Source organism: Salvelinus alpinus, chromosome 20, assembly GCF_045679555.1.
Source record: "Salvelinus alpinus chromosome 20, SLU_Salpinus.1, whole genome shotgun sequence".
Classification (NCBI taxonomy): Eukaryota; Metazoa; Chordata; class Actinopteri; order Salmoniformes; family Salmonidae; genus Salvelinus; species Salvelinus alpinus.
Window position 1 is genome coordinate 6,654,433 of NC_092105.1, and position 17,285 is coordinate 6,671,717.

At 48.3% G+C, this 17,285-nt stretch overlaps 2 protein-coding genes across 2 annotated transcripts in view; one reads left to right on the plus strand and one right to left on the minus strand.

The window, feature by feature from the left end:
- The first annotated feature begins 311 nt into the window (after nucleotides 1-311).
- Nucleotides 312-5,010, plus strand: LOC139546236 (leucine-rich repeat neuronal protein 4-like). The gene is made up of 3 exons (XM_071354372.1): nucleotides 312-449; nucleotides 838-1,236; nucleotides 2,198-5,010. The coding sequence occupies exons 1-3, from the start codon at nucleotides 436-438 to the stop codon at nucleotides 3,273-3,275; spliced, it is 1,491 nt and encodes a 496-aa protein (XP_071210473.1). The 5' UTR covers nucleotides 312-435; the 3' UTR covers nucleotides 3,276-5,010.
- A 4,526-nt stretch (nucleotides 5,011-9,536) lies between these two features.
- Nucleotides 9,537-17,285, minus strand: part of cnga4 (cyclic nucleotide gated channel subunit alpha 4) — a 9,993-nt gene continuing 2,244 nt past the window's right edge. Inside the window, exons 4-7 of the mRNA XM_071356329.1 lie at nucleotides 13,677-14,260; nucleotides 12,939-13,184; nucleotides 12,136-12,301; nucleotides 9,537-10,075 (exon numbers count right to left, since the gene is read on the minus strand). Of these exons, the coding sequence (XP_071212430.1) occupies nucleotides 9,537-10,075; nucleotides 12,136-12,301; nucleotides 12,939-13,184; nucleotides 13,677-14,260 (1,535 nt within the window). The remainder of the gene's footprint in view (nucleotides 10,076-12,135; nucleotides 12,302-12,938; nucleotides 13,185-13,676; nucleotides 14,261-17,285) is intronic.

Genomic DNA, 17,285 nt, shown 5'->3' on the forward strand with positions numbered 1-17,285 from the left:
TAGGCCTGTGTGTCCGTGGCGATGGGAGCCTGGAATGTGACCTCACATCACTAAGCAACAACTGTAAACGAGTGTGCCCATATATCATATCTGTCTCTCTCTCTCTCTCTCTCTCTCTCTCTCTCTCTCTCTCTCTCTCTCTCTCTCTCTCTCTCTCTCTCTCTCTCTCTCTCTCTCTCTCTCTCTGTGTAAGTGCAATCTTCGTGAAAAATGTGTGTGTTTAATCAAGTAACACTCCCAGATTTTACCCTGGCAGGCAGCAGCCCCATCATTCCTCTGTCTCCCTGAAGGGTATAAAACACAAGAGGACCAGCCAGAACACGGCTCCGTACAGCTTCACTGTGGACCTACAACTCCTCCCACGGGCCACAATACTCGCTACCTTCATCTTTCATTTGGGAACATTCTGGAACAAGAGTGTATGGTAGCAGGACAATGAGGATGTGTTGGTAAGTGTGTGTGTGTGTGTGTGTGTGTGTGTGTGTGTGTGTGTGTGTGTGTGTGTGTGTGTGTGTGTGTGTGTGTGTGTGTGTGTGTGTGTGTGTGTGTGTGTGTGTGTGTGTGTGTGTGTGTGACCCATATCTTTACTGCCATGTATATTTTTACTGCCATGTAAATCTTTACTGCCGAACATGTATGTCTTTACTGCTATGTATATATTTACTGCCATAGCTCTGCTGTTAAACCTCTTAGTGCTGCTTCTAACTTTCCGTTGAAGAGCTGATGGCTGGGTTGGGACTGCGTGTGTTATTGATGTTCTCAGTGAGATGTCAGCTCTTCACCTGATATCCCCCCTGGGCCTTCACTGTGTGTTGTTGTTGTTATTGTTGTTCTCAGTGAGATGTCACCTCTTCACCTGACATCCACCTGGGCCTTCACTGTGTGTGTCATTTGGACAACAGCTATAGGTGACCAGACTCCAGTCTTCATCACTCTAAACACACCGACAGCCAGGGAGACCAACACACCCACAACCATCCACCCTAGCACAGACAGCGTTCCAACAGACATTAGCGGTCCAAACGGACATGTCTCCAACAGCATTCCAACAGACATTAGCAGTCCAGACGGACATGTCACCAACAGCGCTCCAACAGACATTAGCAGTCCAGACGGACATGTCACCAACAGCGCTCCAACAGACATTAGCAGTCCAGACGGACATGTCACCAACAGCGCTCCAACAGACATTAGCAGTCCAGACGGACATTTCTCCAACAGCGCTCCAACAGACAGGTGAGTAGCTCTAACATCCACTGCTTTAGTCTAGATCTGATAGATATGAATGGCTGAATCCAGTTTAGAACTGGAGTGATGTTTAAAAAAAATATATATACAAATATTGAAACTTTATTTAACAAGGCAAGTCAGTTGAGAACAAATTCTTATTTACAATTACGGGCCTACCACCCCGGGCCAAACCCGGACGACGCCGGGCCAATTGTGCGCCTCCCTATGGGACTCCCGATCACGGCCGGTTGTGATACAGCCCGGGGATCAAACTAGGGTCTGTAGTGACGCCTCTAGCACTACGATGCAGTGCTTTAGACCGCTGTGCCACTCGGGAGGCCTAAATGTGACAGCCCAGAGAGGCTGTAGTCATAGGTCTGACGGATAGGAATGGAGTTCAGGCTGAATCTAGTATACAACTGGAGTGATAGCCCAGAGAGGCTGTAGTCATAGGTCTGACGGATAGGAATGGAGTTCAGGCTGAATCTAGTTTACAACTGCAGTGATAGCCCAGAGAGGCTGTAGTCATAGGTCTGACGGATAGGAATGGAGTTCAGGCTGAATCTAGTTTACAACTGCAGTGATAGCCCAGAGAGGCTGTAGTCATAGGTCTGACGGATAGGAATGGAGTTCAGGCTGAATCTAGTTTACAACTGCAGTGATAGCCCAGAGAGGCTGTAGTCATAGGTCTGACGGATAGGAATGGAGTTCAGGCTGAATCTAGTTTACAACTGCAGTGATAGCCCAGAGAGGCTGTAGTCATAGGTCTGATGGATAGGAATGGAGTTCAGGCTGAATCTAGTTTACAACTGCAGTGATAGCCCAGAGAGGCTGTAGTCATAGGTCTGATGGATAGGAATGGAGTTCAGGCTGAATCTAGTTTACAACTGGAGTGATAGCCCAGAGTGCTTGTGCATTTTTCTTACCATTACAGAGTAAATATATATTATGTTTACTGTGCTTACAGATCAGAGAGGTTGGGGAGCTCCACACAGAGAGTTCTAGAAACAGTGACCGTGACGACCATTGCAGGGACCATCAAGACCACCGCTGCCGTGACAACAGTAGTAACCAGTGCAACAGTCGCTCCTCAAGCCTCAAGCACCCAGCCGCACATCCCTCACACAGTCATATCACCGGTGGCGACAAACCCCACGGCAACAACCTCAGCACCATCTCGCGCCCCCAAAAGACCACCCTGCTGTCCTCCCCCCACTCGCATGCCCACCCTTCCCCCTCATCAGTTCATAGGTGACGAGGGCGACTATGACGATGAGTCTGAAGAAGAGGAGGAAGGAACGGAGGAGGAGGAGGAGGAAGGAGGCAAACTCATAAAGGAGAATCTGTGTGACTTTGACCCCTGCTTGCACCTGCAGAGACCCTGTCCAGAGGTCAGGGAGGCCAAGGGGCAGAGCTGCCGCTGCCCGGGCCTGACTCCAACCTCTGTGACCCCTGACCCTGTGGTGGCGCTGGAGGTGTGGGGGGTATGGCCTGAGGCTGTGAGAGTGCGTTGGTGCGCCCCCTACTCGGCTGTGAGTAAGTTTGGTGTGTGGGCGCTGAGCGAGAACGGCAGTGTGTTCAGTAACGGCAGCGTGAGCGCCTGGTCACGCCAGGCCAGTGTGTTCGGGCTAAAAGCGGGACGGAGATATAGAGTGTGTGTAAGCGCACTGAATGGAGCTGGAACGTCACACACCCGCTGTGTGCCTGTGTCCACCCCGGTAGGTGTAGAGGCCGTTGGGTTGTACGTGCTGACGGGACTGTGTGCAGCCCTGGGGATGACGGTTGTTGTGATGAGTGTGTTTCTTCACAGGATCTGGAAGATGCAAAACACACACTCTCTGTTTGACCCGCGGGCACACACACTCTACAACCCACGTCTCGACACCAAAGTCTCACCACCCACGTCTCACCACCCACGCCTCACCAGCCTGGTTTCAATCACTAACCCGGCCTACACACACACCGACGAACACACTGTGTCTCCCTCTGCACGATACACGCAGACAGATCAGCTGAAGTTATCCACTAACGTACACAATGAATAACAACACCTGTAACCACCCATACCACCCTTACCCACATGCCTACCACCCTTACCCACATACCTACCACCCTTACCCACATACCTACTACCCTTACCCACATGCCTACCACCCTTAACCACATGCTTACCACCCTTACCCACATACCTACCACCCTTACCCACATACCTACCACCCTTACCCACATACCTACCACCCTTAACCACATGCCTACCACCCTTACCCACATACCTACCACCCTTAACCACATACCTACCACCCTTACCCACATATCTACCACCCTTAACCACATGCCTACCACCCTTACCCACATGCCTACCACCCTTAACCACATGCCTACCACCCTTACCCACATGCCTACCACCCTTACCCACATGCCTACCACCCTTAACCACATGCCTACCACCCTTACCCACATGCCTACCACCCTTACCCACATGCCTACCACCCTTAACCACATGCCTACCACCCTTACCCACATGCCTACCACCCTTACCCACATGCCTACCACCCTTATCCACATGCCTACCACCCTTACCCACATGCCTACCACCCTTACCCACATACCTACCACCCTTACCCACATACCTACTACCCTTACCCACATGCCTACCACCCTTAACCACATGCTTACCACCCTTACCCACATACCTACCACCCTTACCCACATACCTACCACCCTTACCCACATACCTACCACCCTTAACCACATGCCTACCACCCTTACCCACATACCTACCACCCTTAACCACATACCTACCACCCTTACCCACATATCTACCACCCTTAACCACATGCCTACCACCCTTACCCACATGCCTACCACCCTTAACCACATGCCTACCACCCTTACCCACATGCCTACCACCCTTACCCACATGCCTACCACCCTTACCCACATACCTACCACCCTTACCCACATACCTACTACCCTTACCCACATGCCTACCACCCTTAACCACATGCTTACCACCCTTACCCACATACCTACCACCCTTACCCATATACCTACCACCCTTACCCACATACCTACCACCCTTACCCATATACCTACCACCCTTAACCACATACCTAACACCCTTACCCACATGCCTACCACCCTTACCCACATATCTACCACCCTTAACCACATACCTACCACCCTTACCCACATATCTACCACCCTTAACCACATACCTACCACCCTTACCCACATACCTACCACCCTTACCCACATGCCTACCACCCTTACCCACATACCTACCACCCTTACCCACATACCTACCACCCTTACCCACATGCCTACCACCCTTACCCACATACCTACCACCCTTACCCACATACCTACCACCCTTACCCATATACCTACCACCCTTACCCACATACCTACCACCCGTAACCACATGCCTACCACCCTTACCCACATACCTACCACCCTTACCCACATACCTACCACCCTTACCCACATATCTACCACCCTTACCCACACACCTACCACCCTTACCCATATACCTACCACCCTTACCCACATACCTACCACCCTTACCCATATACCTACCACCCTTACCCACATACCTACCACCCTTACCCATATACCTACCACCCTTAACCACATACCTACCACCCTTACCCACATGCCTACCACCCTTACCCACATATCTACCACCCTTAACCACATACCTACCACCCTTACCCACATATCTACCACCCTTAACCACATGCCTACCACCCTTACCCACATGCCTACCACCCTTAACCACATGCCTACCACCCTTACCCACATGCCTACCACCCTTACCCACATGCCTACCACCCTTAACCACATGCCTACCACCCTTAACCACATGCTTACCACCCTTACCCACATACCTACCACCCTTACCCATATACCTACCACCCTTACCCACATACCTACCACCCTTACCCATATACCTACCACCCTTACCCACTTACCTACCACCCTTACCCACATGCCTACCACCCTTACCAACATACCTACCACCCTTACCCATATACCTACCACCCTTACCCACATACCTACCACCCGTAACCACATGCCTACCACCCTTACCCACATACCTACCACCCTTACCCACATACCTACCACCCTTACCCACATGCCTACCACCCTTACCCTCATACCTACCACCCTTACCCACATACCTACCACCTTTACTCACATACCTACCAACCTTACCCACATACCTACCACCCTTAACATGCCTACCACCCTTACCCACATATCTACCACCCTTAACCACATACCTACCACCCTTACCCATATGCCTACCACCCTTACCCACATACCTACCACCCTTACCTACCACCCTTACCCACATACCTGACACCCTTACCCATATACCTACCACCCTTACCCATATACCTACCACCCTTACCCATATGCCTACCACCCTTACCCACATACCTACCACCCTTACCCATATACCTACCACCCTTACCCATATGCCTACCACCCTTACCCACATACCTACCACCCTTACCCATATACCTACCACCCTTACCCACATACCTACCACCCTTACCCATATACATACCACCCTTACCCATATGCCTACCACCCTTACCCATATGCCTACCACCCTTACCCACATACCTACCACCCTTACCCACATACCTACCACCCTTACCCACATACCTACCACCCTTAACCACATACCTACCACCCTTACCCACATATCTACCACCCTTACCCACATGCCTACCACCCTTACCCACATACCTACCACCCTTACCCACATATCTACCACCCTTACCCACATACCTACCACCCTTACCCATATACCTACCACCCTTAACCACATACCTACCACCCTTACCCATATACCTACCACCCTTAACCACATACCTACCACCCTTACCCACATATCTACCACCCTTACCCACACACCTACCACCCTTACCCATATACCTACCACCCTTACCCACACACCTACCACCCTTACCCATATACCTACCACCCTACAGCAGATTGCACATATCAGCACCATTTTATACATCTTACCACCCAGTACTCAACTCAAAACTTCGATTTTAACAAATAAAGTCAAATCATTTTGTTTTGAACATGTAATTTTCCATTAAATTGTAATAAAAGTAGATTTTCATACTTGTATTGTTTAATGTTGTAGAACCCTGCAGAGAAAGGACAAGGAGGCTATATTTGCATATCACATTTATTTCCATAACAGTATGTACGGTGGCCAGATGAGGGCAGTATAACTACAGTATAACAACGTGGGAACTAGACTGGGATTGGGTATGAGAATTTTATATTTGATTTTTATTTCACCTTTATTTAACCAGGTAGGCTCGTTGAGAACGAGTTCTCATTTACAACTTGCTACCTGGCCAAGAATAAAGCAAAGCAGTGTGACACACACTACAACAGAGTTACACATGGAATAAACAAAACATACAGTCAATAATACAGTAGAAAACAAAAAAGTCTATATACAGTAGAATATATATATATAGAATATAAGTATATATATAATATAAGTATATATAGAATATAAGTATATATAGAATGGTGGAGGGTGAGAAGGAGACAGGAATGTATGCACAGCCGGGACATACAACATTTTCTGCAACACTCAATTTCCATCAGTCTACCTGTACAAGCATACACAGTCATACAGGCTACTCAGGGCTTTGGTGAGTTTGAGTTTAATACGGGGGGGGGGGGGGGCACGGTAGTCTGATCTGTCTGGAGAGGAGAGACACGGTAGTCTGATCAGTCTGGAGAGGAGAGACACGGTAGTCTGATATATCGAAGAGGAGAGACAAGGTAGTCTGATATATCTCAGATTGAAGAGGAGAGACACGGTAGTCTGATATATCTCAGATTGAAGAGGAGAATGAAGAAGAAGAAAGAGAAAACAGATGATTGTGGTGTTTGTAGTTCATCAGGGCTCTAGTGATGTGGTTAACCACATCACTAGAGCCCTGATGAACTACATTAACCACATCACTAGAGCCCTGATGAACTACATTAACTAGAGCCCTGATGAACTACATTAACCACATCACTAGAGCCCTGATGAACTACATTAACCACATCACTAGAGCCCTGATGAACTACAAACACCACAATCATCTGTTTTCTGTGGCATGTTTAAAATAGAGATATCATTTTTCTTTATGGGCTGTGTCTCAATTTACAGGCCCGTTTGTTAGACCAGGAGACATTCCAAAAATCAGTCTTCTCACGAAAATGTCAATAGCATCCGAACGGTAAAGCCAACAAAATAAATAATATGACCACTCTATGGAAAGAGGTGGTGTATACTGTATATAGATACCAGTCAAATGTTTCGACACACCTACTCATTCAAGGGTTTTTCTTTATTTTTAGTATTTTTTACATTGTGAAGACATCACAACTATGAATAATAGTGAAGACATCAAAACTATGAAATAACACATATGGAATCATGTAGTAACCAAAAAAGTGTTAAACAAATCAAAATATATTTTATATTTCAGATTCTTCAAAGTAGCCACACTTTGCCTTGATGACTGCTTTGCACACTCTTGACATTCTCTCAAACAGCTTCATGAGGTAGTCACCTGGAATGTATTTCAATTAACAGGTGTGCCTTGTTAAAAGCTAATATATATTCTTCTTAATGCATTTGAGCCAATCAGTTATGTTGTGAACAAGGTAGGGGTGGTATACAGAAGATAGCCCTATTTGGTAAAAGACCAAGTCCATATTATGGAACATTTCAAGAACTTTGACAGTTTCTTCAAGTGCAGTCGTAAAAACCATCAAGCACTATGATGAAACTGGCTCTCATGAGGACCGCCACAGGAAAGGAAGACCCAGAGTTACCTCTGCTGCAGAGGTTAAATTTATTAGAGTTACCTGCATCTCAGATTACAGCCCCAAAAAAATGCTTCACAGAGTTCAACTAACAGACACATCTCAACATCAACTGTTCAGCGGAGACTGCGTGAATCAGGCCTTCATGGTCGAATTGCTGCAAAGAAACCACTACTAAAGGACACCGATAAGAAGAAGAGATGAGGAGGTGAGCAAATCCAAAAAGCTGTGACGTATCGATGGGACCGTGTCCCTTTACACTTCCAGGAATACACCTTCATTCTACTACATACATCTACTACACATCGTTTAAAGAGAACGCAGCCACAGAATGTTGCTTCAACCCTGGATAATCCAAAATTCAAAACATGACATGCCTGACAGAAAAATGCCTGACTGAAAAATGCCTGTCAGAAAAATGCCTGACAGAAATTCAACACCAGGTGAAGTTCATAACTGCAAACATCCAATCAATACATTCAAGAAATATGTGCCTTTCAAATAGGTTTGTTGAAATATATAAATCTCAGTAGAGGCTGCTGGGGGGAGGACGGCTTTCTCTACACACATCCCATTCTCTCCTTCCCTTGATCCTTGTCTGTCATCCTCCCTCCTCTCTACTGCTCCACATCTTAGTTTTCCTTTGTCCCTCTTCCCCTCCTGGTCTTTAGTCCAGCTTCCCCTCCTGGTCTTTAGTCCTGCTTCCCCTCCTGGTCTTTAGTCCTGCTTCCCCTCCTGGTCTTTAGTCCTGTTTCCCCTCCTGGTCTTTACTCCTGCTTCCCCTCCTGGTCTTTACTCCTGCTTCCCCTCCTGGTCTTTAGTCCTGCTTCCCCTCCTGGTATTTAGTCCTGCTTTCCCTCCTGGTCTTTAGTCCTGCTTCCCCTCCTGGTCTTTACTCCTGCTTCCCCTCCTGGTCTTTAGTCCTGCTTCCCCTCCTGGTCTTTAGTCCTGCTTCCCCTCCTGGTCTTTAGTCCTGCTTCCCCTCCTGGTCTTTAATCCTGCTTCCCCTCCTGGTCTACATGTCTTCCTGTCCTCATCTCCCTTATTGTCCTCTACATGTCTTCCTGTCCTCATCTCTCTTATTGTCCTCTACATGTCTTCCTGTCCTCCTCTCTCTTATTGTCCTCTACATGTCTTCTTGTCCTCATCTCTCTTATTGTCCTCTACATGTCTTCCTGTCCTCCTCTCTCTTATTGTCCTCTACATGTCTTCCTGTCCTCCTCTCTCTTATTGTCCTCTACATGTCTTCCTGTCCTCATCTCCCTTATTGTCCTCTACATGTCTTCCTGTCCTCCTCTCTCTTATTGTCCTCTACATGTCTTCCTGTCCTCCTCTCCCTTATTGTCCTCTACATGTCTTCCTGTCCTCATCTCCCTTATTGTCCTCTACATGTCTTCCTGTCCTCCTCTCTCAGTCTCTTTTGTTTCTCCTCCCTCTACTCATTTTTCCTCTCCATATCCTTCATCCTTTCCTTCTCCCTCATCCTCTATTTCAGTCCCCTTCGCCTGCTCCTCTCCCTCCACCTCTCCTCGCTCCCCCTCAACTTCCATCCCCACCCCGTCCCTTCTCTCCACCTCCCCTCCCTCTTCCCCTCCCTCTTCCCCTCCCTCCTCAAACGGGGTGTCCTCCCAGCCCTCTGTCTCTAGCTCCAATTGCTCCACCCTGACCAGGATCTTGCGGTTGCTGGACTCCAGCTCTGCCATTAGACGGGCCAACTTGGTCTGCAGGGTGTTCAGGTTACCCTCCAGTCTCTCCACCTTGACCTCCACCTTCTCCTCGTCCTGCTCCTCCTCGCCTTCCGCGGCCTCCACCAACATGCCCATCTTAGTGAGGATTTGACGGCCCTTCTCCTCCAGGTGTCTCTTGGCAGCTGGGAACTCAGACAGCACGTCTGTCAGGTCCTCCTTGGAAAGGCTGAACAGGTCTGAGTGGCCGATGCTGCGGATGTTGGCCGTCCGACGGTTGCCTGATTTGTTTCCTGCCAGAGGATGAGGAATGTTGTATTTGTGTGAGGCATTTTGACATTTCATTTGCTCGACTTCTGCTCTACAGTCTATACTGTGAGTCCATTGAGACATTGTGTTGGAGTGTTAGGGATATGATTGTACATTGAGACATTGTGTTGGAATGTTAGGGATATGATTGTCCATTGAGACATTGTGTTGGAATGTTAGGGATATGATTGTCCATTGAGACATTGTGTTGGGTTATTAGGGACATGATTGTCCATTGAGACATTGTGTTGGAATGTTAGGGATATGATTGTCCATTGAGACATTGTGTTGGGTTATTAGGGACATGATTGTCCATTGAGACATTGTGTTGGAATGTTAGGGATATGATTGTCCATTGAGACATTGTGTTGGGTTATTAGGGACATGATTGTCCATTGAGACATTGTGTTGGAATGTTAGGGATATGATTGTCCATTGAGACATTGTGTTGGGTTATTAGGGACATGATTGTCCATTGAGACATTGTGTTGGAATGTTAGGGACATGATTGTCCATTGAGACATTGTGTTGGAATGTTAGGGACATGATTGTCCATTGAGACATTGTGTTGGAATGTTAGGGACATGATTGTCCATTGAGACATTGTGTTGGGTTATTAGGGACATGATTGTCCATTGAGACATTGTGTTGGAATGTTAGGGACATGATTGTCCATTGAGACATTGTGTTGGAATGTTAGGGACATGATTGTTCACTGAAACATTATGTTGGAACATTAGAATGCTGGAATGTTGGAATGTTGGAATGTTAGATTGTTGGAATGTTAGGGACATGATTGTCCATTGAGAAATTATGTTGGAATGTTAGGGACATGATTGTCCATTGAGACATTATGTTGGAATGTGAGGGACATGATTGTCCATTGAGACATTATGTTGGAATGTTAGGGACATGATTGTCCATTGAGACATAATGTTGGAATGTTAGGGACATGATTGTCCACTGAAACATTATGTTGGAATGTTAGAATGCTGGAATGTTGGAATGTTGGAATGTTAGAAGGCTGGAATGTTAGAATGATGGAATGTTGGAATATTAGATTGTTGGAATGTTAGATTGTTGGAATGTTAGGGATATGATTGTCCATTGAGACATTATGTTGGAATGTTAGAATGCTGGAATGTTGGAATGTTAGATTGTTGGAATGTTAGAATGCTGGAATGTTGCAATGTTGGAATGTTAGAATGCTGGAATGTTAGAATGCTGGAATGTTGGAATGTTGGAATGATAGAATGCTGGAATGTTAGAATGCTGGAATGTTGGAATGTTAGATTGTTGGAATGTTGGAATGTTAGATTGTTGGAATGTTAGAATGTTAGAATGTTGGAATGTTAGAATGTTGGAATGTTAGGGATATGATTGTCCACTGAAACATTATGTTGGAATGTTAGAATGTTGGAATGTTAGATTGTTGGAATGTTAGGGACATGATTGTCCATTGAGACATAATGTTGGAATGTTAGGGACATGATTGTCCACTGAAACATTATGTTGGAATGTTAGAATGCTGGAATGTTGGAATGTTAGATTGTTGGAATGTTGGAATGTTAGATTGTTGGAATGTTAGAATGTTAGAATGTTGGAATGTTAGATTGTTGGAATGTTAGGGATATGATTGTCCACTGAAACATTATGTTGGAATGTTAGAATGTTGGAATGTTAGATTGTTGGAATGTTAGGGACATGATTGTCCATTGAGACATAATGTTGGAATGTTAGGGACATGATTGTCCACTGAAACATTATGTTGGAATGTTAGAATGCTGGAATGTTGGAATGTTAGATTGTTGGAATGTTGGAATGTTAGATTGTTGGAATGTTAGAATGTTAGAATGTTGGAATGTTAGATTGTTGGAATGTTAGGGATATGATTGTCCACTGAAACATTATGTTGGAATGTTAGAATGCTGGAATGTTGGAATGTTAGAATGCTGGAATGTTAGAATGATGGAATGTTGGAATGTTAGATTGTTGGAATGTTAGGGACATGCTATAAATTGTGCTGTATTACTCTCTTTCTCACCTTTGATGTTCAGGATGCTAATTTCCCCGAAGAAATTGCCGTCACTCAACACAGCGAACTGTGTGACGCCATCGTCTGCCACCACAGCCAGTTTCCCATCCTTAATGATGTACATCTCATGTCCCACGTCCCCCTTTCTGCACACATACTCCCCAGGACTATACACCTACAGGCAAGAGGACATGTCTGAGAAGGCATGGCTACAGTCGCACAAAAACAGCAAAGTCATGTTTAACTGAAATATTGTTCTCTAGCACTAGTCAAGTTAGCAGTCATATACAGTACATGTCAACCGCCATTGACTATGCAGACATAACAAGAATTACACCCGGCTTTAAAGGGACAATCTGCAGTTAGAAAAAGAACAAAGCTGATACCCTACCACTAATTTTGTAAAGAGCTAAGGGATGTGGCTGGAGAAATGACTGGCCAGCCATGATATCAAAGTGATACTTTTAACCATGATTAAATAGGCAGCGGGTAGGCTAGTAGTTTTAAGAGTGTTGGGCCAGTAACTGAAAAGTAGCTGGTTTGAATCTCTGAGCTGACTAGGTGAAATCTGTTGACGTGCCTTTGAGCAAGGCACTTAACCCTAATTGCTCTGTATAAGAGCGTCAGCTAAATGTGTTTGTTTACATTTACATTGTTTACAAACAAAGGAGTTAAAGAAGCTTACATTTTGGGTTCTGACGGAGTAAGTTTTATTCTACAAGAATCAATGGGTGTATATATTTTTTACATTTATAAGTCCAAAAGATGGATGTAGCAACTGCAGATTGTCCATTTAACCCTTGACCTCTGACCTGCGGGATGAGTTTGAGCACCAGCTCCTCCAGCAGACTGGTCTCACAGTTCTGGAAGATGGTGACCTTGGAGAGCGTTGGCAGATGTACGCTCACAGCGATCTCCGTCTGCAGCTGGACAGGAAGCTGCTGCAGGATCTCGTTCTCCCTCGTGATCTTACGGTTGATGTACAGGTGCTGGTACCAGTCGTTGACACGGTTACGCAACTCCTTGCTGATGTACCTGTTGCGCAGGTAACCTTTGACCTGGAATGAAATAAAGTAGGATTAGCCAGGCATGTCACAAATCCCAAGATCCTTCAGAAAGTATATTGCCACAGGCAGAGAATACAAGGTAAACTCTTTTAGGTGAAAAGGCAACAGAACTATCAATCAAATGTATTTTATAAAGCCCTTTTTACATCAGCAGTTGTCAAAAAGTGCTTTACAGACACCCAGCCTAAGATCCCAAAGAGCAAGCAATGTAGAGGCAGAAGCACAGTGGCTAGGAAAAACTAAGGCTGCCTGACGCCCCCCCCCCCCCCCCCGACCCCCCCCTGACCTCCCCCGACCCCCCCTGACCTCCCCCTGACCTCCCCCGACCCCCCTGACCCCACCCCGACCCCCCCTGACCTCCCCCAACCCCACCCCGACCTCCCCCTGACCTCCCCCGACCCCCCCCCCCCGACCCCCCCTGACCTCCCCCGACCCTGACTATAAAATAGAGGAGAAAACAGTGCTCTGGCCCCTCCCCCTCACCAGCTCGTGGTTAGGGAAGAAGACGTTGTCTCGGTCCCTGAGGTTGGTGATGACGTTCCCCACGTTCCCCACGACGGAGGCAAACACCAGCACGGCGATCAGCAGGTCAGCGATCATGAACAGGTACTCCTCCTCGCGGTCGGGCAGTGGCGTGTCGCCCACCGTGGTGAAGATCTGCGCAGAGAACCAGAAGCAGTAGATGTACTGGTGCCTCGCGGGGGCGAACACAGGGTCGGAGATGTTTGGGTAAACCCAGCGGTCCGCCCCGAAGCCGATGTAACTGGACAGGGCGAAGTAGATGCAGGCGTTCCAGTGGATGAGCACGAAGATGTAGAGCATAAGCTTGGAGATGCGGAAGGTGTTGGGGTAGGAGGTGCGGGTCTCCATGCGGTCCATGGCTTCGTTGAGCCGGGAGATACGGAGGAAGCGGTTGACCCTCACCAGCGGCTGGCGAATGCCGAAGTACAGGTATAGGAGGTCGGTGGGCAGTAGGGAGGCCAGGTCCAACAGGAAACGTGAGGAGAAGAGGTAGCGCTTCTTCAGACGGTCCCTGTCCTGCACCAGGATGCCCTGCTCCAGGAAACCTGCAGGGGGCAACACAGCACAGATACAGTCTGGGTCAGAGTGAAATTCATATCACCAGAGAAATAGAAATACAGTATTTTACATTTACATTTAAGTCATTTAGCAGACGCTCTTATCCAGAGCGACTTACAAATTGGTGCATTCACCTTATGATATCCAGTGGAACAACCACTTTACAATAGTGCATCTAACTCTTTTAAGGGGGGGGGGTTAGAAGGATTACTTTATCCTATCCTAGGTATTCCTTAAAGAGGTGGGGTTTCAGGTGTCTCCGGAAGGTGGTGATTGACTCCGCTGACCTGGCGTCGTGAGGGAGTTTGTTCCACCATTGGGGTGCCAGAGCAGCGAACAGTTTTGACTGGGCTGAGCGGGAACTGTACTTCCTCAGAGGTAGGGAGGCGAGCAGGCCAGAGGTGGATGAACGCAGTGCCCTTGTTTGGGTGTAGGGCCTGATCAGAGCCTGAAGGTACGGAGGTGCCGTTCCCCTCACAGCTCCGTAGGCAAGCACCATGGTCTTGTAGCGGATGCGAGCTTCAACTGGAAGCCAGTGGAGAGAGCGGAGGAGCGGGGTGACGTGAGAGAACTTGGGAAAGTTGAACACCAGACGGGCTGCGGCGTTCTGGATGAGTTGTAGGGGTTTAATGGCACAGGCAGGGAGCCCAGCCAACAGCGAGTTGCAGTAATCCAGACGGGAGATGACAAGTGCCTGGATTAGGACCTGCGCCGCTTCCTGCGTGAGGCAGGGTCGTACTCTGCGAATGTTGTAGAGCATGAACCTACAGGAACGGGTCACCGCCTTGATGTTAGTTGAGAACGACAGGGTGTTGTCCAGGATCACGCCAAGGTTCTTAGCACTCTGGGAGGAGGACACAATGGAGTTGTCAACCGTGATGGCGAGATCATGGAACGGGCAGTCCTTCCCCGGGAGGAAGAGCAGCTCCGTCTTGCCGAGGTTCAGCTTGAGGTGGTGATCCGTCATCCACACTGATATGTCTGCCAGACATGCAGAGATGCGATTCACCACCTGGTTATCAGAGGGGGGAAAGGAGAAGATTAATTGTGTGTCGTCTGCATAGCAATGATAGGAGAGACCATGTGAGGATATGACAGAGCCAAGTGACTTGGTGTATAGCGAGAATAGGAGAGGGCCTAGAACAGAGCCCTGGGGGACACCAGTGGTGAGAGCACGTGGTGCGGAGACAGATTCTCGCCACGCCACCTGGTAGGAGCGACCTGTCAGGTAGGACGCAATCCAAGCGTGGGCCGCGCCGGAGATGCCCAGCTCGGAGAGGGTGGAGAGGAGGATCTGATGGTTCACAGTATCAAAGGCAGCCGATAGGTCTAGAAGGATGAGAGCAGAGGAGAGAGAGTTAGCTTTAGCAGTGCGGAGCGCCTCCGTGACACAGAGAAGAGCAGTCTCAGTTGAATGACTAGTCTTGAAACCTGACTGATTTGGATCAAGAAGGTCATTCTGAGAGAGATAGCAGGAGAGCTGGCCAAGGACGGCACGTTCAAGAGTTTTGGAGAGAAAAGAAAGAAGGGATACTGGTCTGTAGTTGTTGACATCGGAGGGATCGAGTGTAGGTTTTTTCAGAAGGGGTGCAACTCTCGCTCTCTTGAAGACGGAAGGGACGTAGCCAGCGGTCAAGGATGAGTTGATGAGCGAGGTGAGGTAAGGGAGAAGGTCTCCGGAAATGGTCTGGAGAAGAGAGGAGGGGATAGGGTCAAGCGGGCAGGTTGTTGGGCGGCCGGCCGTCACAAGACGCGAGATTTCATCTGGAGAGAGAGGGGAGAAAGAGGTCAAAGCACAGGGTAGGGCAGTGTGAGCAGAACCAGCGGTGTCGTTTGACTTAGCAAACGAGGATCGGATGTCGTCGACCTTCTTTTCAAAATGGTTGACAAAGTCATCAGCAGAGAGGGAGGAGGGGGGAGGAGGGGGAGGAGGATTCAGGAGGGAGGAGAAGGTGGCAAAGAGCTTCCTAGGGTTAGAGGCAGATGCTTGGAATTTAGAGTGGTAGAAATTGGCTTTAGCAGCAGAGACAGAAGAGGAGAATGTAGAGAGGAGGGAGTGAAAGGATGCCAGGTCCGCAGGGAGGCGAGTTTTCCTCCATTTCCGCTCGGCTGCCCGGAGCCCTGTTCTGTGAGCTCGCAATGAGTCGTCGAGCCACGGAGCAGGAGGGGAGGACCGAGCCGGCCTGGAGGATAGGGGACATAGAGAGTCAAAGGATGCAGAAAGGGAGGAGAGGAGGGTTGAGGAGGCAGAATCAGGAGATAGGTTGGAGAAGGTTTGAGCAGAGGGAAGAGATGATAGGATGGAAGAGGAGAGAGTAGCGGGGGAGAGAGAGCGAAGGTTGGGACGGCGCGATACCATCCGAGTAGGGGCAGTGTGGGAAGTGTTGGATGAGAGCGAGAGGGAAAAGGATACAAGGTAGTGGTCGGAGACTTGGAGGGGAGTTGCAATGAGATTAGTGGAAGAACAGCATCTAGTAAAGATGAGGTCAAGCGTATTGCCTGCCTTGTGAGTAGGGGGGGAAGGTGAGAGGGTGAGGTCAAAAGAGGAGAGGAGTGGAAAGAAGGAGGCAGAGAGGAATGAGTCAAAGGTAGACGTGGGGAGGTTAAAGTCACCCAGAACTGTGAGAGGTGAGCCATCCTCAGGAAAGGAACTTATCAGGGCGTCAAGCTCATTGATGAACTCTCCAAGGGAACCTGGAGGGCGATAAATTTCATAACTTAACTAAGCCTTGGAGTCATCATGAAAGAAAAGGAAGTCATTAACTCTCTCTCCGTCCTCTAACAGAATTCAGTCATTGGCTCGCCACATGGGCTCTCCACATGGGCTCTCCACATGGGCTCTCCACATGGGCTCTTCACATGGGCTCTCCACATGGGCTCTCCACATGGGCTCTCCACATGGGCTCTCCACATGGGCTCTCCACATGGGCTCTCCACATGGGCTCTACACATGGGCTCTCCACATGGGCTCTCCACATGGGCTCTCCACATGGGCTCTCCACATGGGCTCTC